This window comes from Glycine max, chromosome 12, assembly GCF_000004515.6.
Source record: "Glycine max cultivar Williams 82 chromosome 12, Glycine_max_v4.0, whole genome shotgun sequence".
NCBI lineage: Eukaryota > Viridiplantae > Streptophyta > Magnoliopsida > Fabales > Fabaceae > Glycine > Glycine max.
The window spans coordinates 5,617,577-5,643,462 of record NC_038248.2 but is presented as its reverse complement, the minus strand read 5'-3'; the positions used below and the strand labels follow the sequence as shown (position 1 = coordinate 5,643,462).

The 25,886-nt window shown below is 32.4% G+C and overlaps 2 protein-coding genes and 1 non-coding gene across 12 annotated transcripts; 2 read left to right on the top strand and 1 right to left on the bottom strand.

The window, feature by feature from the left end:
* Positions 1-3,410: 3,410 nt before the first annotated feature.
* On the top strand, positions 3,411-11,798 carry LOC100808087 (E3 UFM1-protein ligase 1 homolog). Of its 2 annotated transcripts, none has more exons than XM_041007430.1 (20): positions 3,411-3,798; positions 3,970-4,281; positions 4,415-4,681; positions 4,877-4,924; positions 5,208-5,273; positions 5,412-5,515; positions 6,266-6,359; positions 6,436-6,492; positions 7,068-7,491; positions 7,581-7,729; positions 7,899-7,964; positions 8,046-8,114; positions 8,197-8,289; positions 8,455-8,520; positions 8,699-8,745; positions 8,855-8,918; positions 9,307-9,384; positions 9,460-9,522; positions 10,694-10,786; positions 11,353-11,798. In XM_041007430.1, the coding sequence occupies exons 1-20, from the start codon at positions 3,625-3,627 to the stop codon at positions 11,455-11,457; spliced, it is 2,439 nt and encodes an 812-aa protein (XP_040863364.1). In that variant the 5' UTR covers positions 3,411-3,624; the 3' UTR covers positions 11,458-11,798. The 2 variants fall into 2 exon arrangements, with proteins under 2 accessions (XP_040863364.1, XP_003539753.1); XM_003539705.5 differs by having other exon boundaries at positions 7,575-7,729.
* A 1,077-nt stretch (positions 11,799-12,875) lies between these two features.
* Positions 12,876-20,407, bottom strand: LOC100807026 (probable NOT transcription complex subunit VIP2). Of its 9 annotated transcripts, XM_006592193.4 has the most exons (15): positions 20,115-20,338; positions 18,626-18,758; positions 18,038-18,146; positions 17,786-17,964; positions 17,630-17,672; positions 17,306-17,515; positions 15,368-15,574; positions 15,173-15,274; positions 14,677-14,765; positions 14,375-14,557; positions 13,780-14,202; positions 13,637-13,689; positions 13,509-13,550; positions 13,106-13,250; positions 12,876-13,005 (listed from the first exon to the last, which is right to left on the bottom strand). In XM_006592193.4, the coding sequence occupies exons 2-15, from the start codon at positions 18,641-18,643 to the stop codon at positions 12,946-12,948; spliced, it is 1,863 nt and encodes a 620-aa protein (XP_006592256.1). In that variant the 5' UTR covers positions 18,644-18,758; positions 20,115-20,338; the 3' UTR covers positions 12,876-12,945. The 9 variants fall into 9 exon arrangements, with proteins under 9 accessions (XP_006592256.1, XP_003539751.1, XP_006592255.1 ...); XM_003539703.5 differs by having other exon boundaries at positions 17,306-17,672; positions 20,115-20,407; XM_006592192.4 differs by having other exon boundaries at positions 17,306-17,672; positions 18,077-18,146.
* Positions 18,038-18,118, top strand: LOC112998619 (small nucleolar RNA snoR35). Its single transcript, XR_003263713.1, has one exon. It is a non-coding gene; the product is annotated as a small nucleolar RNA snoR35 (small nucleolar RNA).
* Positions 20,408-25,886: the final 5,479 nt, after the last annotated feature.

The following is a 25,886-nucleotide window of genomic DNA, read 5'->3' as shown; positions in this document are numbered from 1 at the left end:
TACTCTATTTTCCCCAGCTCTCTTATGATGTGGGGTTTGTTTCAGGTTTCGAATCTGAGTCTTAGTGATCTTATCCAATTTAAACAAGATTGTTTTTAATGGAGGATACAATCTAGATAAAAAAAATCACATTATTTTAATATAATGATTCTAATTTTAATTAATAAAATATAAATATATATGAATTGATTAATTTTCATTACATTGATTCAAGTGGATCTGATTCAGATCTCTTAAGTAATATGTACCAAAGGTGCTTAGTTAAGGATTTTTTTTTTTACAAAAATTTATAATTAATAAAATTGATAAATATTTCATACCATACCATGGATCTGATTCAAATCTTTTAAGTAATATGTATCAATGGTGTTTAGTTGATTTTTTTACAAAAGTTTATAATTAATAAAATTGGTAAATCCTTCATACCATTAAACTGATAACAAAAAAATGAATTGGTTCAAGAAATGATACTATGTTATTAGTTAAAGAATAAATCGTTAGTTCATTTACTAATCTACACGCCTTTTTAAGTACTGATTAAGTTATTATTAATCAATATAAAAATCATGTTAATATACATAAATAACACGTTTGCTTTTACAAAAAGTACAGCCCCATTGTCCCACGGTAAAAAGGATAAAAAAGAGAACAAATAATTTTTCTTCCCATTCATTGAACCAAGCCAGACAGTTTTCTAGTATCTCAGGTACAACGAAGTTGTAACAAAAAATAAAAAAGAAGAGGACAAAATGCAAAAAACAGCTGTCCCAATTATTGTCATAGTTGACATTTTAGTTTATATTTTTTTCTGCTATGCGACAAGATGTATAAAGAGTTAAAGACACATCGAAATGACTAAAACATGGCATCAGTTAAAGAAATCAAATGAGAGCTTTCTTGCTGTTGGGCCTAATGTATGATTTGTCTGGACTGTGATGTTCATATCTGCTGGACTGAATGACCTGATCAAGACTATGCTTAGTAGTTGGTACTTGGTAGGTTGAATCAGTGTTGTAGTAATATTTCTGTTTCTCTTGTTTTGCAGTTTCCTCTTCAATCCAATGCATGACACAAAAATACAGTAATTTACTTTTTGTTTTTGACTTTCATTGTCAGTACAAACATTGAAAAAAGTCTTACTGAAACAAGCTTATTCTGTGTTATTGCTGATTTTTAAAATGTACTATTTTAAGTTAATTAATAATTAATAATAAACCATGAAACTACTTCACCCATAAATATTTGGGACTTTTAAGTATGTAACCGATAAATATTCTATTGATCCTAGGAACAAATCAAAAAGCCAATGTCATAATCTCATTTCAATTCGAAGAAGCAAGAGCAAGTTCATAGCACATGATATTCATTTGGGCTAAAAAAATTTATCTTGAAAATGGATATGGAACTCAGAGGGAGAATGTTATGTCTTAAATATTCATTAATGACTAATGAATTCACTTTATGCTCTTTCTCAAACTGCATTCAATAAGAACTTTTGTTTTTATGAGATTTTTTTTCCACATATCTCCTTATAAGACAATCTTCTTTAAGACATAATTAAACATTAAATATAAATATTTTTCTTAATAAAAACTCAAATATCAGTTCAACACGTTATAAGAGACTATCTCTTTTCGGCCGACCTAATCATTTTTGGTTGTTATTTTGAGATTGAATATATATAACTTAAAGCTCTTGAAAATGTAAACTAATGATTAATAAGAATGAATGAACTAGTAAAAAATTTAATTGAAATATGCTCGTAATGTAATAGTTTTCTACTATGCCATGCAAATATAGTTTACTTTATATGTAAGTTTGTCAATTTTAATATAATTATTTTAAAAATGATTTCTAATCAAATGTTAATGTAATAAATTTTGTCCTTATAATGTATGACAATTAAAGTCATAAGTAAATCTTTTGTTAAATTTGTGGTATGGCTAATGACTTATAAAATGTCTAGATTTGATCCAATAAAAGTACACCATGATGATAACAGGAAAAGAAAATCATTAAACTAGACTCAAGTTTGACATGATTATGACGTAGAGTCTCAAATGAAACTATTCCTTTCCTATAAACTATAATTTACGAAAAGAAAAGAAAAATGGCTTGACCATTAGGTTGATTGACACTTCTACACTTTTTAATGATATATTTTGTACTTTTTTTAGAATATTTTTTAAAGAGTCTATTAAGTGAGTAAATAATCTATACATGAATAGTGTCAATTCATCACAACTTGTTATATATAAAAAATTTATTAACATTTAAAATAATTATCTTTAAAATTATACTAACAATAGTTTATTGAGAGTGTAAGAGGTTTTACATAGTCAATGTATGAATTAAGTATAATTTGTAAGGTAGTTTATTAAAGTTAATAAACTTATCATACATGATAATTCGTAATGAAATGAAAATGTAAGAAACATTTTATACTACTTTACATATCCTATTTTCTAATAATCAAATTTATTTTTTCATTAAATCTATAATCCAATTTCACAACTCATTCTAGACAACTAAGGCCTCGAAATTGGGCAAACATAGGCCCAATTTTCAGCTTTTATGGACCTAGCTTGTTCATAAACTTAGAACTAAAAATTGCTTTATGCAATCCAAAATTTGTAAAGTCCTCATCTTACCCTTCTTCCCTCGGTCACTCTTTTTTTTCTCCATCTTCCTCCTCGCATCGAATATTCTCTTCGCCGCCACCAATCCTTTCCCTCGCACCTCTGTGTTGTCGGCACAACCTCTTCACCCTTTGAATTCCAGATTCAGAGTTACATACAAATGTATTACGGATGGTGATACGTAATTTTACAGTGTAAAACTATGAGCTGCTACTTGATAAAATTATTTTACAGTGCATAATTTATTTTTCATAAAAAATAAAAAAGCTGAAAATTAAAAAATATTGATTTAAAGTCACTTTTTTTTATTAATATTTAATTTTTCTAAAAAAATATCTAATTAATCACTTATAATAATATCTTTCATTCTAATCACATTTTTTTTATCTATAAAATTTGAATATAAAATCTTACTAAAAATGTTTGAGTCTAATTTTAGTCATACCAACCACAAATCCATAAAATTATAGAAACTAAGCTCATATAAGTAATAGTACACGTGTTTGATAGCTAAAAGAAGTCCGTTACTATTATTATAATTATAATTCAACAAGATTTCACCATGCACGACAAATTGTTGATTATACGGGTTATCTTCAAATTCATATCAATATCCTTTCTAATTTCTAATTGATTTAAAATTGTAAAATTTTGTATAATTAAAATACATAAAAATTAAACACTAATATTTTACTATTTTGCAGAAGGATTAAAAGTATATATAAGAGACTAAAACTATACATATATATATATATATATAAAAAAGGTTAATAACCAATAGCATTAGGAAGAGATCATTTCGTCCTTAATCCAAATTTCCTTCTTCAACAAAATCGTGTGACCCGATCACAATTGCAGTGGTCACTGCAAATACAAAACCGAAGAACATTTCAGGGATCCAAACGCCCAATCGGATTCGCAAGCTCGGAAGAGCGAAAGAGAAACGCATTGCAATCTTCTTCGGTGCGTGCGTGAAGATCGAACCATGGATGACGAATTGCTCGAGCTGCAGCGACAATTCGAGTTCGCACAGCAAGCCAAGTCCAGCATTCGATTATCGGAGCGAAACGTCGTCGAATTGGTCCAAAAACTGCAGCAACTCCAATTCATCGATTTCGAGCTTCTCCACACTGTCTCCGGCAAAGAATATATCACTCTCGTACGCTCTCTCTCTGCTTCGCTTCTTTCGCCTATTAGGTTTCCGCGTTCGTAATTTTATTTTCAATGAATTTGATTGAATTCGATAGTCGATTGTGTTTCCGTGCTTCGTTTACTATGTTGTGCTGATTCTTAGTCGAACGTTTATTAATGCGATCGTGCATGCTGTTAGGATCAGCTGAGGAACGAGATGGTGGCGGAGGTGAAGAAATTAGGGCGCATTTCTTTGATCGATCTCGCTGACGCTACTGGAGTTGACTTGTACTACGTGGAGAAACAGGCTCAGAGCGTTGTAACGGAACACGGAGAACTGATGTTGACTCAGGGAGAAATTATGTCGGAGTCTTATTGGGACTCGATTGCAGAAGAGATTAACGAGAGGCTTCAGGAATGTAGTCAGATTGCTCTGACCGAACTCGCCGCGCAATTGAACGTAGGTTTGGACTTGGTTTCCTCCGTGTTGGAGCCGCGCCTTGGAACAATTGTGAGTTTGTGTGTGTGTGTGTTGGTTTGAATTGAACCGTGTTGTGTTAAATTTGGAATGAGAGTGATAATTGTGTTTTGGTGAGTAATCAGTGAGAATTTGGAATGACAGCACAATCCGTTTTTGAAAATAGGTGAAAGGAAGGCTTGAAGGTGGACAGTTGTATACTCCTGCCTATGTGGCTCGTGTTGGTGCCATGGTTCGTGGTGCTGTGCGGGGCATCACCGTTCCCACGAATTTGACTGTGGTATGGAGCTCATTGCAGCAGTTGCTGCAAGAAATTGATGGAACCAGTGGTTTGGCTGTTGAAGGATCTTTCTTCCAGTCTTTGTTTAATGGACTTGTGAAGGAAGGCAAGGTTCTAGGGTCGCTTCGTGCAGGAGTACACTGGACGCCCGCTGTAAGTGGATCCTTCCCTAACTAACTAGGAGTCTAGGATCTCAGTTCACATCAATAATCCTCTGACGGTCTGATCATTAGAGCCTATGGGTAGAAGTAGTCAACTGCTGCGGCATATCCCTTGGGGCATTGAACTAAGATCCTATATCTTTAGAAAGTATTTGTTATGACTTCCATTTCTTATGTCACTCAACAGGTATTTGCTGTTGCTCAAAGGGAGTTTGTGGACTCATTCTTTTCTCAGGTAGGAACTCTCACTTCTCTCATCTTTCTCTTTCGTTGAAGATGCCACAACTTTGCCTACTTCTAGTATATGATCTATTCACCAGAGCTATATAATTGTCTTTACAAGTTTGATAGATTGAACTTGTATACTGACTGACTTTTATCTGTTTATTCTTTGTAAATTGTATCTTTTACATGTATATTCTTTGTAAATTGCTTCTTTTACCTTCTCATTATCTTTTGGCAAAGCAAAATTCTGAACCCCTCTGCATTCATTTTTGCCATCTTTTTGTATGCTATAGAATTCTTTTATCACATATGAAGCGCTGCACAAACTTGGAATTCCCCAGCCCATTCAATTCTTGCAGGTAGCTAAATTGCTCCTATGTTGATTCTTTTTCTAAATAATAACTATTAGGATCATAGATATATGTGAAATGAATACTTTGTACTACTTGTTTCCCTAGCTTAGTTAATGAAGCCTAAGTTTGCGCAATCCAATTTAGTCCAGATATCCTGAAGGCAAGCCGCTAGTTACAACATTTGTTCATTCATCGATGATTGAGATGGTAGATGCTTCTACTGAGGATGCTCTTGACCGTGGTAGCTGGTAAGCACCATAACATTTTTTTCCGCATTATCCCTAGTTTTTGTTTCCATTCCTTTCTTCATTACTAAATTCAGCCAGGCTTAATACTATCAATTGATCTACTAATTACAGTTGTACAGTATAAACTAAATATTTTGAATTATTGTCATGTATATAGTGGTGATTTTCTTATCTGTTGGATGACTGTTGTGAACTCGTGATATTTTTACTCATCTATCCCTCTGATTTAAACTAACTTTCACATTACCTAGTTATTGGCTTAGCAAAAATAGATATCCAAATTAGACTATAACATGTTATTTTGTAAACTCTAATTTACTTATCGTTCCCGGTATCAATAATATGCATGACTTTATTTAAGGGGTCTGGATGAGTTGGTGAAGACACCGGCACACCCTAAAACCCAACTTCTCTTGTTGCCCTTGTTATGTTAAAATTTGTTTCTTCGTATGGATAATGTTTGTTGCCACTGGATGATAATGAATGATCCAATTTTATTGGTTTTGCTCTCTCTCTCTCTCTCTCTAGTCCTAGGCAGAACTAGATACATCCATATGTTGTGTTCTTGAATTTGAAAACTCTTGTGGTGAAAGTTTGGTTAATTTCTGTGAGAATCTTTATGCTATGTGGGATGTAGTGGAAGAATTTTCTTGACATTGTTTCCAAAAATTATTGCAAGTTATATTTACTATTTACTCTTTGGAAGAAATTTTTTTCTAAGCATTGTATTCTGATATAACAATGCTGCAGGAGTGATTCTCTTTCCTTATTGCCTTCATCATTTACACCCCAAGATGCATCTAAAATGTTGTCCCTATGTCAATCTATTCAAAATGCTGTTAAGGTGATATTTAACCACATTGTAGATTTATGCCCAGTGTATTTGATTCACGTGTTGATAAGCTTTATTTTGTTTGCAGTCTAACAAAGCACATATTTTTGGGGATTTTTATGTGTTGAGCAGCAGCTTTATAAAGGTCCGTTGTGGCATTTGATATAGTCATGTAGATGTCAACTTAATTATTTAATTATACAACCACATTGCCTATTTTATAGTGCAAATGCTACTACTATGTCCAGTTTGATGATTGGTTTAATAGATTAGGTTAGTATTGCCAATGAGAACAACAATTAAGATGCTAGACATATGTTATGAAATTTGCTTAGAAGAGGTTCAGCAGTTTAGTGAATACACAGTTCAGAAAATTGATGCTCTGGTCACCATCACAACATGGCTATCAATGGGAACCCTAAAAAAAGTGGTGATATAAAATACCTGCAGTGCCATCTACTGTACAGAACGGAGTAAGATGTTAGGTTAATATGTATGACCCTTTTTTTTAGTGAACATATGTATGACCCTTTTGGGCTTTATATTTCTTTCTGTGATTAATTTCTTTTACTATGTGCAGATTTTGGTTTCGTATCTTCTCTCATTGCTTAAGAACCAAAATCAAATGTAGAAGTTACTGTTGAATAAAAAAAATATCTATATGCAACTATTTTTTATTGTTGGTTTACTGATGCCATGTTTCTCTCCCTCATCTACTAGGACATCTGTGATCGTGTTGTGCGAGAATTGGAGACATCAGGTGTTTCAGGGTCTGCTGGTGACTTTCAAGTATCCAACGAAGCAAAATTAGGGCATGAGTCAAGCAGGTTGAATGACTCCAATGAGATGGCGAGTGATGGTGGTGCCAACAGGCTAGCTGATAAAGGATCAAAGAAAAAAAAGGGGAAAGCCACTGGGAATACAGTAGCAAATCTATCTGAAAGTGCTGCAGATAACCAGGAACAGACTTTGACAAAATCTAAGAGAGGCCAGAAAAGAGGTAAGGATACATCTTCACAGACGTCAGATTCAAAGACAGGTTCTAGGAAAGAATTGCTTAAAATGAAAGAGGATAATCCCGGTCCCTCAGAAGAATGGATCATGCAGAAAATTACAGCATTAGTTTCTGATTTTGAAGAACAAGGTCTGTTGATTTAGATATCAAATTTGTTCTTTTTCCTATACATGTTACCCAATGTTCTCAAATGCAATGCTATAAATTGTTAGGTATAGATGACCCTGAAACAATTCTAAGGCCTTTGGCTAACCAATTAAGGCCTACAATAATCAGTTATTGGATGGAGAAAAAGAAGGCATTGCTTACAAACAATGCAGAAAGAATGAAACATTTGCTTGATAATTTGCAAAAGAAACTTGATGAGGTTTGACTGCTAAAGTTTCATTTTTTTTTTTGTTTTTTCTGCATCCACTATTGTTCTGTCTTTATGTGCTTTATTTCTTCTTTAATTCAAGGGTATTTATCTAGCCATGCAAAATTAGTGGCCTTTTATATGTACAGTTTCCTATGTGCGTTGTTTTTTTTTTTGGCAGTCTTTCTTAAACATGCAGCTGTATGAAAAAGCCTTAGAACTGTTTGAAGATGATCAATCAACTTCTGTAAGTTTGATTAAGTTATTTGAAATTTGGGGTTATTTTCTTGGATGAAACAAAATAAGTTAATGCATATATGATGCCCAGGTTGTTTTGCATAGGCATTTACTAAGGACAGTAGCAGCTCCTATGGTGGATATGCTTCTTCAAAACCTGGTATTATATCTAAACAAGTTATTTGTTATGTTTCATGAGATTTAATAAGATCTAAATCTAATGCTGGATTTATCATCTGCAGGATGAGCACAACAAATTAAAGAATGGACATGACGAGCAGGAAGCTCCAAATTCTGAATCTGTTTCACTTAGTCCTGGAGACAGAACTGTCATTGTAAGAATAAGGCATTATTCAGTATTTGGCATAATTACATTCATCATTTTTCTGTTTTTTAGTGTAGCAAATTTTGTATTAGTCTCGTATTTTTTCTGAAGATCATCATTTGGAATGAGCACATAGAATGGCATTAAATCTCTTATTTATTATGTTCTTTTGCAGTTTAAGAGTTTTCCAGGAGCTCTTGCAAATAAGGCTCTTGCTGTTGTAGAAGCATTGGAGGGAAAGGTTAGCATTTTTAATTCAGAAGCAATTCTCATTGTTAAGGTTCATTATATAGGTTTACCTCACTTTTCAATTCACAATTACAGCTGGTTGGCTGGAAATATCTTTTTAAAACATGAAACTTATTATTCTGTATTACTTCTTAATGGTTTAACTAATATTTGAATATTCAATACAACAGAGTGTGGAGATATTCATGGCTGCTTTTAGAATGGTAACAGAAGAGAGGTAATGTGTCTTTTTTTTTTTCTTTGTAGGACTTTATCATTGATTTGACCTCCAGTTCTTCTGTCCTGATGTGAACCCTAATACATAGCTTGTTCATTAATTTTTCCAGTGGGTTGCCTTTGAAAAAGCTTGACAAGAAACTAGAAAGAACACTTTTACATTCATATCGTAAGGTATTTATGTTTACATTTATGTAAAAACTTAAATATAATTTTTTGGATGTTAGATTCTACTCAATTTTCACACAAGAATATTCTTTGTTAATAATGAAAACATCTACTGTCATCTTTAATTTATTTTTATTCATAAATTTTACTTAAATTTGATAATTTATAAGATACTCTAACAGGGGAAAATACTAAGCGAGTTGAAATTTATGGTTAATTAATCCTTTTGTCTTTAGTTTATCTTTATCATTAATTGTATTTCAACAATGATTTGTAATTCTCCTTAATATTAGTTAGTGAAGCAATTCCATGTAAAGCTCTGTCAGTTTTGTAAGGATACCCTACAATTTGATTGTTCTTAAACTGTGTGCCTTCTATCATTGTTATTAAATAGGAGTTGACAGCTCAAGTTTCTGCTGAGACTGACCCTGTATCGCTTCTTCCAAAAGTTGTGTCTTTACTTTATATCCAGGTAGCTACAGTCTTTCTTTTTTTTTTGCTCCCACCTCCCTTTTTCCATTATAAACATGGATACTTGTATGAATAGGTTTACCACAAAGCACTTCAAGCTCCTGGAAGGGCCATTTCTGTTGCTATTTCCCATTTAAAGGTATGTTCTTTCTGTCAATTGATTTAGTTGTGCATCAAATCATAACTAGAAAAACTAGTAATATAAAATTATAAATACCAGATAATGATGATATGGTCACCAACCTAGGAATTGCTCTTTTTTTTCTATTTCCACTAAATAATAATTTTAGTTGAGTTGAACGCCTAAGATAGACAGTGACATCAAATCTGTTGTAATTGTAATTGTAATTGGAATGAAGCCTGCTGGTGTTTCCCATCCAGACTTCTTATCCATTATGATTGCATATCTTACTGATAGAACCTAGATCCAAGCAGTCTGTCTCATGTTACAATTGAATGGTTGTATAATGCAATGCTATTATTCATGATCCTCATATGTTTTATTTAACATCTAGGATTTTACAATTTTAACCTTTATAGAATTGTTTGCTCAGTGTATTTTTTCTTATTTTTTGTTGGGTGGGGTAGGGGTACCCAAATTGGTCCCTTAAAAGCACTTTAGTCCTAAGTGTTCCATAAATGCAATCTTTAGGGACTAAATTGTGTTTGTTTAATTTTTTCAAGACTCAATTGAGTGTTTATTTTAATTTTTTTTTTTCTGGGGTGCTTGCTTTAATATTATGATCACTGCAATCTGATTTGGTCTACCAGCTGCTGCAGTGTGACATTCTAGTTCATGTTTCTTCTGCGATCACCGAATCAGTCAAGCAATAGGAATGGGTTCAAATTTGATACACTATTAACATAAAGTAGTAAATGCTATTATGTTTTTTACACTTATATTCTGTTGAAAATAATTTGCAACACCTACCTTGCTTCACATCACATACAATGAATGTTTTAGGCTCATTTTTGCTCTAGCTTTGACAATGATGTAGAATGAGACAACCAAACAAAGGAAAAAGGAATCCTCAGGTTTCCTATAAGAACAATGAATACTTTAGAATTGAAAAACAACCAATAATATTTTTTAATTTAATTACAATCAAAAGCTGAATAGCACAAGACACCTAAAGTGCTAAAGGGGTGTTCAAAAGTGATGATTTGAAGTAGTCTAAACCCTAGTTTTTTTCTTCATTTTGTAATATAGCTAGTTGTCGCGGTGTTTGCAATGCAGTCTATGTAATGGTGTACAATAACAATTTTATAGAACTTCTCCCTGATTTTGTTTAATGTGTATTAATTGTCAGGATAAGCTAGACGAGTCAGCATGCAAGATTTTAACTGATTATCAAACTGCCACAGTGACTCTTTTGACATTATTAGCAGCTTCACCCGGTGATGTGAGTAGCTATTAATCAATCATGCATCCTTCTCACGTACATGTCATATCAAGTTTGATTTATGTATCTCTTATAAGTATCATTCAAGTAGTGCTATTCTTTTAAGGCTAAATTTTCTCGTACAGTTTTTCCAATCATTTTTTTAAGTAGCTAGAATTTTTTTCCCTCTGACTTCTGTATGAGCTCTTTTACATAAAAAGCTTTTTTAAGATTAGTAAAGAAGTACCAGCTGAAAACACTCGGTTAATTTTTATTTTTTAAAAAAAAACATCCAAACAGAAAAATGATCAATGAAAGCAATATTCGAAGGTTGTCTTTCTATCTCTTTTATTGAGAGACAGTGTCACATTTGTGAATGTTTTGATCACCCAATTTAGGTTGTTTGGTTTAATTTATTTTAAAGAAATAATCACTTGTTTTTATTAACCTCTGAAGAGAGTTTTTGAAAAGATTAAGTGACTATCTTAAAAAGTAATTGTTTCCAAACATGCACACAATATTTAGATTATTTTGAATAATTAAAATAATGTATATTGTGTACTACTTTTTCTTCCCATTTTCTACAGGAAGAGGATTGTGCATCTGATAGGATTTTGAGTAAAAAGGAGCTTCTAGAGAGCCAAATGCTGGACCTCAAAAGCTTGGTTTTGAGCACCTCCCAATCTTCGTAAAAATTTGTAAAGCCAAATTGACTGCTGAATCAAGCTTCATCGTAAGGATGCATTAATTTTGTGTTGTCTATTTTCTTAGGTGCAACAAAGCTATCATACGTTGCATTTTGCTAAAGTAGACAATGCTGGGAAGTTAGATTAGATTTTGTCGCTATTCATTTTACTCTAATTCACACTACAATCATCATGATGTTGATGACAGCAAAAGGGCAGGAAAAATGTCAATAACGAGTCTAGCAATTTAAAAGTAATGTCGTCCTATATACATCGTTCTCAACCTTTGCTCTGTACAACATAACTTTTACAGCAATTAAAGCCATGGCCAATGGCTTTGCATCAAAGTTTGGTGCTAGCATGTAATGCGTGATATACGAGCTTTCATATACTAGTACAGTAGTCACCATTAACCATCGATCAGTTGAAACCATCCTACAAGCTGGGCCAAACCTAGACTACACATCAGGGATTATTATACCCTCACCTAAACTGCAATATACTAATAAATTAATAATAGACCCCAAAAAGGCAATACAATAAGCTGGTCGTTACAGGTGAGAGGAGGATGGCATAATCTGATATCTAAAACGTGGAAAATCGTTTTTTCAAATGCTTTATCAGAAGGCTGCATAAAGAAAGACAACTATATTTTACAAACTATTTCAAAATCCCTATCACGTAGTCCCAACCATTTTTTTTAAATTAAACCTTTAACAGTAAATACTAAATATACTACTTCATGATTCATCAATTCAACCACATTTAAATCGGAAAAAATTACACATTTAAATATTACATAATATGGTTAGTGACAAACCTAATATAAAATTATTAAAAAACTTACATGTCTAACAAAATGAAAAATCCATAATTAATAGTCAAACAATAAAAAACCATGCTTAAATTTCACGCATAAACATCTATTTATTTAAAAATATTTTTGAATAAATCAAAAGATCATTTTTTTTTAAAAAAAAAGCTCAACTATTTTACAGCTACTGATTTTATCAGCTTTAGACCAATTAGACTATAGTACTCGACCAAATTTTACTTCCACCAGTTATGATCTACCTGGAGCATTTTTGGATACCTTTAAAATCATGGTGGCTACCTCAAAACCCGTGATTCCATAATTCATGGTCAAGCTGGTCAATTCAATTTTAGATCTCTGATTGTAACAGATTCAGATTAAGATAATTATTTCGGAAGGTGGAGTATAACTCCTAGACAGTACATCCATTTTCGATCCAGGTGTTCTTCCTGGGTGCATTAGCTAAGGGGCAGAAAAACATGTTTGTCAGACAGCTAGGTTATCCTACGTATCCTAATTATTGTTTGTATTAAGGCAAGGAAAAATAAAATACTAGCTTGGATCACTAAAGCGACCAGATTGGAAGAAACGCCAAATTGAAGAATTCTAATGCTGCAAAATGACTCCAAGACATTAAATCCATAATTGAAACTTTACAATAAAAGGTTTTTGTTTCCTCCTCAAAGTTGAGGCAGATGTGGTCTCTTTTCCAACATTTCATAATGAAGAACAAAATTATCCTGCAAGGAGGTTCTACATTAGAGGCTAAAAAACAGAACAATATTAATAGGAGGAAAAGTTCACAAACACCATCGACAGAGTATATTCAAAAAAGCTAACCTTTCGGACGGTTTCAAATATGCTTGGATCGAAACAGTGATAAGATCCTCTCTCGTATGTGTTTGTTTTAACCAGCGGCTCCATGTTGGGAACTCTTATAAACCACAAACGATGTTCTTTGTGATAAAACCAACCTCTGTTGTAACTGCGAGCAACAACCCCTACCTCGTTAGAAATTATTGAATTGGGAAAACAATTTCAGAGAATTAAATTTAGGAATTTGTCAACATATTTTTAGTTTAGGAATACTGAAACTAGATAAGTGGTTAATGTGTTAACCACACATTATTTAATTAACCACTCATCGAGTAATTCTACCCAAATTATAAAAATTAGAAGCAAGCTCAAATCATCCAAAAATAAAAAAGAAACAAAAAGGACAGATTGGAGGAAATGGGCATACAGCTCACTGGCGGCGTAAAATTGTGCTTCATCTTTGGGCATGCTGCAAAGAAGATTATTTTTATATTTAATTATAAAATAACAAGCAATTCAATGAAAAAGCAAGTGATATTTAGATTTTAAAGCCACCTGTAAAATAAGTAAAACAATGTTTCCACCGAAAACTTTGAAAAATAACCTTGCTGCATCATGCAATAATGAAAAGTTAGCCCAAAGAAAAGGTTTGAAAATAGGGAAATGAAATTATAAAAAACATAATGTAAATATCTCACATGTAGAGCAGGTGGCTGTTTGGCATAATAACATTGTGGCACAGTAAACTCTGGATCGCCCTTAGCTGATTCATCAGACCATGGAGACCCAAAGGTCTTGTGAAGATTTTCTGATGAATTCAAATTTAACCCCAGAGTAGTAAGATCAATTCCAAGAGCAAGAGACGTCAGGTCAGGATCACTCATCCGGATCACACTTAACAGGCCGAGCAAACCAAATGGATCTGGTGCCGGTTGTGCAGTTTGAATAGACTTCATGCCCTGATCCCTAAAAGACTGATTTACAGCTGACATTTGAAGGCGGAACTGGGACTGATTTTGGTGCTGTTGATATTGCTGGATGAGCTGGTCATACGAACCCATACCAGAAACTGTATTTGGAGAATTTAGCGGCCTTAATCCAATGCCAGGAGGTCCACTGGTCTAAACCAAAATACAAAAGTGATTAGAATGTCAGAAATACTTGTTTCAGAAGGAAACATGTAATTTTATTTGCATCAGGCACCTCATCTTGAAAGACAAGCTGAAGAGAAAGGAGGGGGGAGCTTATTCATTACAAATACAAGTTCCATCAACGAGAACAAAACTTGCACACCTGTGAATGATAGGTCGAATGTGAAGATGGGAAAATATCTGATCCATGTAGATGGAGAAGATCCTGGTTGTTAACAGATGAAAAAGAGACATTGCCACTACTGACTGAAGGAGCATGCTGTTGCTGTTGTGCTCGATGTGATGAATATGTACCCCCTAAGCTGAAACCAGCTGACCTTCCCATCTGCAGATAGAAAGCACGGAAAGTTCAGAAATGAGAACAGTGTTTTGATCCATCAAATATTGTACAAAAGGATATGTATATAGATAAGATTTCTTTGTCTTTTATATAATGTAACCCACAGAGAAATGCTGAGATTGCATCATTGGCACAGCATTGTCATGAAGTTGTTCTTTCTGGTGCATATCCATAGCATAATCTGCATTACCACCTGCACAAATAATTTGGTAAGAAACAAATGTTTAAGTCAACTGAGCAACTTTGACTAAGTAGAATTCTGTAAATAATTAAAAAACCACAGTTGTCATTTCCAGCAAAGCAATCTAAGACTTATCAGCACAAACCAAAGAAGTAATTAATTTCCTTATAAAATTTAGACACAATATTGCATCCTCACTAAATGTATAACAGATAATACGGATGGTTAACTTAAGACAGAAAGCAGGGGCACGTACACCTATCACAACCAATCAAAAGCCAAGCACTGAAATAATACAGAGAATAGTAAAATACAGAGAGTAATAAAACAAAACACTGAAAGTAAACATGCATACAGATCCAGAAAACCCATCTCTCTAAGAATACTCTTTACACTCCAAAGTATAAGGCATACTACACCTTTGAATCCTGGTAAAGCTGGGAAATCTTCATTTTGAATGCTAAACTCTTGGTTTTGTTGAACAATGGGACTAACACCAAGACCCTGTTTTCGTAAAGAACCTGAAATTTATTTTGTATATATCATATCATTCTTTATTGTACAAGGTGCATAAATATATCGAACATAAAAAAAAAACATTTATCATCACTTACCCAACTGTCCTTGAGGCCCTCCAGCAGAACTCGGACGACTTGTCAGTTGAGGGAAGTCATTGATGTCAAAAGGTGAACTGTCATTGGTATTCACATCATTCAACATCCCCATTGAGTTCAAGTTACTCACTGCTTGAACATGGCTTTGGGAAAGTGGACCCCCACTAGGATAAGAATTTCCTAGCATTGAAATTACCTGTGGAGATCCTGCGTCAAGAAAATGTTGGTTACCACAGTCAACTCTATTAAAGGGGAAAAAATTATATATTCAACATGCATGAAACGTACAAACAATTTGATCATGCAATTCATATAAATCTCAAAACAACCAGCAGTTCTTTAAGTTGTTTTCAATCAAATTTTGCTGTCATAGTAACATAACATTCACATGTCATATCAAGAAACCCTTTTTATATCAATACATGAAAGAAATAGCATAGTGACACCACCAGAGCCAACAAATTTGATGCAGGCGAACAAACAGCAATTAATGCAACAGAAAGCTTAGCCAAAATATCAACCCACATTATCAAATCTTAGAAAGTGAAAATTGCAGACTAGCTGCTCTTGTAGAGGGGACAACAGTCCACCAGTCCACATCGCAGAATAATGTGGTTCAGAGGGGTCCCACTTTTAAACAACCCATGGTGTCTTTGATGGCTGCACTATTTCAAAGCACATGAAAATAGTGGCCAGAGTAAATATGGCTGACATATGGAAATTATCTTCAAAACTCCCATTACCCCTGTTACAGCCTTTGGCTTCTTACTTCAAGAATTTAGTTGTGTTTCACATGGATATAAATGTTGAAAATAGCAAATATGGCTGAGAGATGGGAATTATCAATATTTAATTATAGCAATATAGTAAATATGGCAGGTTATATTCTTGTAATTATGACTTCTAATATGAATATATGCTCTGTTGTGTAATTCAGACACACAATTCATTATCAATGTGTTTGGATTGGCGGTGAAGACCCAAAAACCTGAGTCAGAATCTCAACATGGAAAATAGTTGAGGATTCTACTCCCAGAAATAAATAATTTCTTCATGAGACGTATCATTTTTGTGCCTGAATCGCACACCGAATCACATGAATCGTGTTAGAATTGCACGATTCTGGTTCAAAATGGGTCGCACCCAAAGCATGTTAGGTCATGTGTGGCCCGATTCAGAAACCCTAAAAAATACTTTTTCCAAAAACTTGTGTAAAAAGAGGGAAACCAGCCAATTTTCTCCCCCCGAAGAGACCCAACCTGTCCCCATTGTGTGCAAGACATATTTGTTCATGTGATATGAAATCATGTCTCCTTCTTACCTTGTTTTTTCTATTCTCCTCTTTATTCATGCAATGCGAAAAGAGAGTGACCCACCCTTTGTGTCCTCTCTTTTTGTATCTTAATGTGTTGGTTGAGCAATAATGCAACCACACATGCCTGCAAGCTGAGTGGTGGTCCCCTGTTATTATGTAGAAAGTGTTTGTTTTGAAGCTTATATGACACTTGGTTAGCTATTTGACATCCAAACGCTTAATATATATGTGTGTGTGTGTGTTTTCATTTCTCATGTTTCTTTACGTTAAAATGATCCTAGAGTTATGTTTTTTAGTTATTAATCATGAATTTGGGCTGATATGTGTGTGAGTATTATTACTGATCATGAATCTTACGATTCACAATTAAAAATATAGGCTTTCCGATTCATGACTTGTATCCCGATTCAACTACCATGCTTGCAGCCATTCATCAAGTGACAATATGTACCCCACTTCACTCACCAATGACAATATTTGCCCACTTCTTTTTACAATACAAAAAAAAAAAGATTTTGAATTAATATGGCAAAGGGGGAATAGAAAATGCTTACATTAAGGTAAATTTCTTTCATATACAAATATTCCATATAAGAAGAACTTGTAACATTAAAAATGCATACCTTGTGGAAGCACACCACTCATCAATCGATTCGGTCCTTGCATACCTAAACCACCGGATCCACTGTTTGCACCCAAATTTAGACGAGATGCGAGAGCAGGCACAGACAATCCTCCACCAGTCCTTCCAATATTCCCTCCTCCAACCATGTTTCCCACAGAACTTGTGATTCGAGGACCTGCATTTCCCAAAATTGGGTTTACTCCCAATCCTGGAACAGCATTTCGGTTACCAACTGCAGCAGATGTAGGAAGAATCCCAGGAATAGAACCACCAACTCCATTTGTGCTACTACTAAATCCAGGGTTTCCTACAACACTTATACCTCCTCTATTGGTGATTCCTGAATGGGAGCTTCCATGAGATAGCTGCAAATATAATTGAGACAGGCGAAAAAACAGTAAATAACATAACATAAAAAATACAATGACAGAATGAAGAGGTGAGAGTACGCTCAAAATTTCAGTTATTACTCTCATACCTGAGACAATGCAACTGGGAGATTGTTGGATGTAAATCTTCCACTAGAAAGGCTTCCAGTGGGTTGTTGAACACCCCCCGATGGTACATTATTTATAGTTGAGTTTCTTGATGTGAGTGTACCGGGCATGTTGGGAACATTAAAGCTCCCATGAATATTGTGCAATCCTTGAATAGCTCCTGCAGCAATAACCTAACAATTATACAACTACATGAAAAGATTTCCAAAGTAAATCCAGTAAAAGCTCCCCACCAGTGTGATGAAAATTTGGGGAGGCTGCACCAGACTGACCAGAAAACGATGAAGCAAAAGACCGTCCAGCACCATCTGGAAGATTTGAAGCAGATCCATTCAGAGAAGACTGCAAGGAAAACTCTGCTAAGATTAAAAGTTAAGATAGGCATGCTAAAAAGAATAAAATCTAAAAGTGTCAATCAACATCTTATGATTTAAAATATTAATAATCATAATATATATATAGATGTGTGGGGATAGATTTTAACCATGTAATCCTCTTAAAAAACTCAACGCATCATACTACCATGCATGTATGCAATGCATCATATACCAAAGAAATGAAAATATATCAAGCTGGAATTTGTAACTCACAACTGAGAACGGAAATCATATAAATCCTAATATAAGCCGTCTACTTCAATTTAGCAAGAGAAAAATCAGAGTTTTTCATGAAAACAAATCAAAATACAACATTACAGCAAGTAGACATGACCACGCAAAAAAGAGTGAACAGAAATATAAAATACTGAAAATAATTGCCAAAAGAAAAAAAATAAAACAAGGATGGGAAGGGGAAAAGCTTTTTGGGACATAAGGGAATACATTAAGTAACCCCGACATCACATGAATTTCAAAAGGTCAACCCAAAAATCATCCCTTGCTGAAAATGGTCCTCCTTTGTACTCAAAGTCCTCAGAACAATCTGAGAAGTGTTTCCTTGCAACCAAATAACAACCTAAAATAACATGACGTAAAAGACAATATTAGACATGATGCAATACAGTAACTTTTAAGCATCCAATAATACAAAAAACTAAAGCAAACTAATTAAAATGAAAAAGAGAGTCACATTTGACAAGTTCTCCGATCAGAATCCTGTTCCCTTCTCCAAACTAACATGAAATTCATCTAGGTTCTACCATTTAATCCCTTGTAACTAAAGATTCTCTATAAATCCAGGTTATCTCTCCATATAACTAACATGGAAACATCCACAACTTCAAGACAAACAAACAAAATAAATACAAGCTGAAAAACATACTACACACTTATGAATTTAATAGGCATGCAAAATCAACATAAAAAAAATATACTATCATCCATTCAGAAATTATCTTTGTTTAGACTTTTAAGGTTATTATAAAAGCTAACAAACTTACCATACGCGACAGTTTGTTAAACAACATAGTCGGTACATTTATTTATTCTACACCTTATTTACTTTCTGACATCAAAATAAAATTTGTTGTTCCACTTAGAATAGACCAGTATTGCAGTTGCAGTATTGTCCACAACCATATCAACCCACAATTGCGGCGTTGTTTCCATTAATACAAAAAAAAAAAAAAAAACACAGCATAATCCCAACACCTGCAACGCAACAACAAAGGTCTACGCGTTCCAGATTTTGTTTTAAAAAAACAGATGCATTCACCACAACTCATGTCACAGTAGTCTCAACTCCGGCAATCGCATTAACCACAGCGCAGCGCAATATTCTGTTCGCATCACAATTTAAACACTATAGAAGAAGCAACCGACGCATATTTCAACTCCCTTGTTTACAAAAAAAAAAAAAAAAGACGTGTTAAGCTAAGCTTAAACCTCTAGTAACGATGTGCAAACCCTAAATAAACTTCCAAAGTACATCTCATTTCTTCACAAGGATACCAGGGCGTGAAAAAACAAATTCGAAGCAGAAACCATTGCCAAAAAATATTGCCGACACACTGATAAATCAATTCAAGACCAAAAAGTTACAAAAACTAAACCGCGTTAAATTTTCAACAGCGAGATGCTAAATTCTTTCTCATCGCGCAGATAAAAAAAAACAGCATGCAAATCATTACACAGAGAAACACGCCACACTACAAACCAATGGCAACCTATAGGTTTCAGTTCGCTGAATCGAACTAATTGTTAGGAATAAAAACCTACAACGAAATTCGAAGCTGGAGAAGCTGAAGAACAAAAGCGTGGAGAGTTACGAAGGAATGAGGGAAGAGTAACGAGGATCTAAGGGAAGGAAATGATGAAGTGAAAAGCAGAGTAGATCGAAGTTGGAATCAACTCGGAGAGGAAGAGAGAGTACCTGAGAAGCAGATCAGAGCTAGTTCTGAGTCAAAGACCGAGTTCGGGAGCCCTAAATCGGAACCAGAAAAATGAAAGTGAAAGCTACAAAGGAAGAGAGAGAGAGAGGAATAATACTTCGGATTGGTTTGGGTCCGAGACGACAAAAGAAAGGTTTATTATAAATTTCTGGTGTAAAATGAAAAACAATGTGCATGCGGCTGCCAATACTGGTTCGTTCGCACCACTTGGGCCTGTCTAATTTGTAAACTAGTGTTCCACCACTGTTTCATTTAAGAGCCTAATTTTGTGACAAAGGTAGACATGGCAAGAAAACTAAGTACTTTGTGAGTATTCGCCCGAAATTGTAAGAGGTATTTAGTAAGGTTGTTTTTTGTTTTTATTTCTATTGGGAATAGAAAAGGATGATAGAAATGTATTTGGTTAGATTTATATTTTCATTTTTAGTGAAAATATTTTTTCAAATACAATTGTAAACAATAGAATCGCTTCGAGAGTTCTCAGTCGAAATCAGGAACTCATCTTTGATAAAATGAAAACGCGGTGACAAAAAATATAATTTTAAGTAAATATAAAAATATATTATCTTTTAAAAATCCATTTTCAGTGTTTTTATTTCTTGAAAGAAAAAAATAAGAAGTCAGGTCAAACATATTTTTAGAATTCTAATCTTTTGACAATAAAAACAGTTATCAAATAATAAAAATAAAAAATAAAAATGCAAACTAAACACACTCTAAATCTACCAAGGATTTATGTATAAAACTTACTAAATTTTGATGTGTAATTGAACGTATTTTTTAGATCAAATGACACAACATTCTTTGTAACCTTGTTTATTAATAAATACAAGAAATATCATTCATACCAACAAAGCATTTTCCTATTGAAATTGTGAAAAATCCAATTTGATGAAAATCATAATTCGTGTCATTTTGACGAAAAAATACGTTCGTAACAAATATCATTTTCCCTGTGAAAATAAGTAAATGAAATTCATTTGTTAATACTTAATTAATATTCACTATATTTGACCAATTAAATAAAATCCAATATAAGTTACTTGCCCCATAGAATTATTGTTCTAGAAGTCTAAACTAAATACATTCAACATATGATGGCGAAGGGAACTACTACATAAACAACATAGAAAGATCATACCCAATAATGGTTTTTTGTTTGTCCGAAAATCAACCATATCACATCCTGTAGCAAAAGAAAAAAAAAAATCAACCATATCGATCAAATAAATAGAATGTTGAGTGAGTATACGAGAGATCACTGCTTATAAAAACAAAGTATAAGAGAGATCACCCCCGCATGCACTTAAAAGGATTTGCCACAGTGGCTTAATAAAAAAATGCCTTTGGGAAGTTAGTAAAATCAAACATCTCCAAGAGATAATTTGAGTACCTTTCAGTTAACTTAGAAAAAAGTGGGAGGTCTGTAGCAATAAAAAAGATAAAAACAGTGGGAGACATCAAGTGACACAAAGTCACAAACTAGCAAAATTTCAAATCATGAAGTTATTAATTATGGGTGTTTCACTAATATCAAAATTGTTGATTTCTAAAGATACAGTTTCTTAACTTTTCTGAAATATCGTATCAGTGTGACTTTGTGGAGGTAGCAGGATAGACACTCATAAATTGAGTACCATTCCCAGGGTTGGCTTGAGAAGTTCAAGCTAAAATACGAATCAAGTCATTTTGTCGTTTTGAAGATAGTTATTCGGTTGATACAAGAAATGGAGATTAAATTGAAATCCAAAAAGAAAAAAAAAAACAGACTAGTTTCCTTTCATATTGTTTTTGATATGGATAAAAATGTTTTTTTTACAAGTGACAAGCTGATTATTCTTTTGCAATAAAACAACTTAAAGGAGAAAATACAACAAAGAAAGGTTTTCAATTGTTATTTATTGTAATGAGTCAAGACATGGCAATGGCGCGGATTGGGTATGGATATTGTCTCTCCAATCCCTTAATCTGACTCCTCAATATATCCTCATACCCGTACCCGATACCCGACGGGTTTGAGTTTATTGTCTCATCCTCGTACCCGTCGGGTATCGGGTATCCCCAACCCCATTCCACACACCATTTAGAAAAATATTTCTTTTTTTGTAAAAAAATATTAAAAATTTGATTTTAGAAAAAAATAAATTGATTGTTAAACATTTATTTTTAACTACTTATATATCAATAAATTTATTATAACGCGTGTATCTACATAAATAGTTAAGAAAATAATATTAAATTATGTAAAAAATTTAAAATAAAATTAACTAGTAATAAAAATTATATGTCTTTTGATTAAATTATGCAAAAATTCTAAAGATTTTAAGTGGTGGGGTGGGTTCGGATTCGGAATCGGAACGGGTCTAGTAATCTCATACTCGTACCCGTACCCGTACCCGACTTTTGGTTATCGGGGAAAACCCGAACCCGAACCCATACCCGATCAACTCAGGTATTACCCGTCAAAGTCTCTCATTCAAGCCAAGTTGAACATGGAGATGAAATTTGAAGTCCATAAAGAAAAAAGAAAATTAGACTAATCTTATTAAAAATTGTTTTTTTTCTAACCCAAATATTATTCGAAATGATGTTGAAGATCACGAATGATGAATTTTTAAAGATGTATACATGCACTTGGGATACATCACATGATGAGACAACAGATCTGATAAGGCAAAATTTCAAACCCAGGAACAAACAAGAAAACGAAAGAGGAGAGAAATTTTTTCGGGGTGTAAAATTTGGTCAGGAAAACTCAAATATACAGGACTGAAGGGAATCATATGATTGTTTAAATCGGAAAATCCCATAATTGTTGTGATTGAATCAAATCAAAATCTATCACATTAAAATTAAGGATTTTCCGCCAAGCTTTTGTATTTTAAGTTCAAAATAATCTCAAAAAGGATTTTATTAAATTAGAAAGTAAAAAATTTGCACAATCCAATATTACACACAAAGGAGGAATCAAATCTGCATAATTGCACTACAGCAAGTGCACATGATCCAAATTAAACTTATGGTGAGTAAGACTTTCATTTTTTGCTAATCACTTTGATAGCTCACATCACAAGATATATGCATAAATTAATGAGACAAAACTATCTTTTGATAATGTGAGATTTTACCTTTTAAAATATCTATCAAAATTACAATAAATATATTTTTCAATGAAAACAATTTTGTTCAAGAAAAAAAAAACTATTATGACAAACAAAATTCTCCCTCCCACAATCTATTATCTATATACACCTATTTTTTAAAAAAGCTATTCACAAACTGATTATATGGATCCCAGATTGTTATTTGTTGGATCAATGATAGTGGAAACTGCATGTGTCATACCACGCATATGACATTTTATTGTCACTTTCTATCTCTATCTGTTTCTTTGTTTATATTCCAGCTGGACAAGTGGCACTACACGCATGCTTCTGTTCTGGGACGTGCCCCAACAATTCAACTATCATATCCTTATTTCATTTTCGTATTTCCCAATTTCGCTTTTTTGTTGGGTAGTGAATGAATTACACTCTTTTGTTTAGTTTTCAGCAAATGAAAGAAAGAAAATGAGCATTTGATTTGATTTCACGTGAGATTGTCCACCTCATAACGAGGAAGTTGTTGCAGGCCACCACATCTTCCAACATTCATCTGATAACACCTTCCCCATACGCATCCTATTATCTCCTTTTAATTTGTTAATTTTGTTTTCTGTTTTTTAATTAATTAGTTTTCTTAATGTATTATGTGATACTTGCGGGCAAAGAAAATTAATAATGGATGATTTTGACGTAAAGACAGAAGGACGTGCAGTAAAAACCCCTTGTTTTTTTTTAAGTAATGATAAAAAAAAAATGATAATGAGAAGAAAAAAATAATAAATGTAAAATAAAAAAATTCAAAAAATGTAACTCAATTGATTTATCAAAATAAATAAATTATTAAAAATCTTGGATATTATCTTTAATTCCTCTGATAATACGAAGAAAAATAGAAGTTAAAGATATTTAGGAGTTTCAATAAAGTTTAATTTTAGTGTCATTGTAAAAAAATTACATTATCAATTAATAAAAATTATTATAAATATAATTTTAATATATTTGCTGTAGAATTTATTAAATTTATAATTAAAAAATAGTGTAAATTCTATTATACTAGTGTATTACTTTCTCTTTAATAAATTTATAACATTTTTATAAAATAACTAGCAATTGAAAATTCATAACAAGATTTGAACTGAATTTCTTCCCCTTATATGTTATCATGTGTGTAATATATATTTTAATACTACTATATTGATATTTTAATACTCTAGTTTGTTTTGAAATTAAATGTTCCGTTTTCTCGATTAATGCGATTTTTACTTTGACCAAAATTGCATGAGAAAACGTGCCTCTACGTTGTAAAGAAAACATAGTACTACCTAAATGTTTTATGTGAACTGTCCCATGAGGTGAAAAATAGTAAAATATAAAATTAAATTCCCATGATTAATACTGTGTTAACAAAACAGTTTTCTTTCACATATAATTCTAGAATATAAAAAATCAAAATTATTAACACATAACATACAAATAACGACATATTTAATTTAATATATTTAAAATTAAATATGATTAGATAATATATTAACAAGTTAGTATATTTTAATTTTACAAAAATGATCAAATAAAACAATCGGTTTCTTTAACCGATGCCATTTCTCCAAAATATTTCTTTCCAATTTTCAAGGAATTTCATTTCTTAACGGTCATTTGAGAAAACTTCAATTTTACGATATTTTGATTACATTTTAATAATTTATTTCATTGCCCGTTTCTTACGGTTACCCTCGTCTGCACGAAGATATTAGTATTAATATCTTGCTCATAGCTCAACGTTTTCATTTTCTGGCTATTATATTAATCATTAAAATATTAATTCCTTATCTATGAATCGTGAGATTTGTAGGTTTGACAAATTTTATGTCAATGTCGAGGGTTCAAATACAATTCTTCTCTTCTATGTTGGTTTGAGACCAATTATAAAAATGGTTATTTGAGAAAATTATCAAAAAAAAAAATATCTTATTTTAAATAATATTTCGTATGATCCTTTATATAAAAACAAATAGATCTATTTTTTTTTATAAATATAAGAAACATAAAGTCACTTTTAGATGTATTAATTGTTAATTTCTTTTTTATATCTTAGTTTACATTCTTTTCTACTATACCTTAATTTACATTGAACTATAATAATGATATTTTTTTTCTTAAGAGAACTCTAATGATGAGATGTTCACTCATTCTATATGCAAATAGATGTATGTACTTTCATCAAATAATGGGTGAGTTTATTTAAATTAAAATAAGCATTTTATGTAAGTGTTTTTTTAAGAAGTAAATAAAAATTTACTTCTTAAAATAAATATAAAATTATTTTTTTAAGCAAAAATAATTTAGACAAATACATTAAAAAATAGGAAGTTATTTATTGTATTAAAATAAATATTTAGTTCATCAAATAAGTTTAAACCAATTGATTGATTATCATTACTTATTTTTTAAAAATATTGTCACTACTTAACTCATGTAATTTCATGAGTATTTTTAGAATAAAATTTAAATTACTATATTATTATTTAAAATTATTTCACTTATCTATTTTTATTGTTCTCGATAAATTATTTATTTTTTATTATAAAAAGAATCGGATAGAGTACTTTTAAGAATTCAATTTTTTATTAAACATAATAATAACGTCGTGTA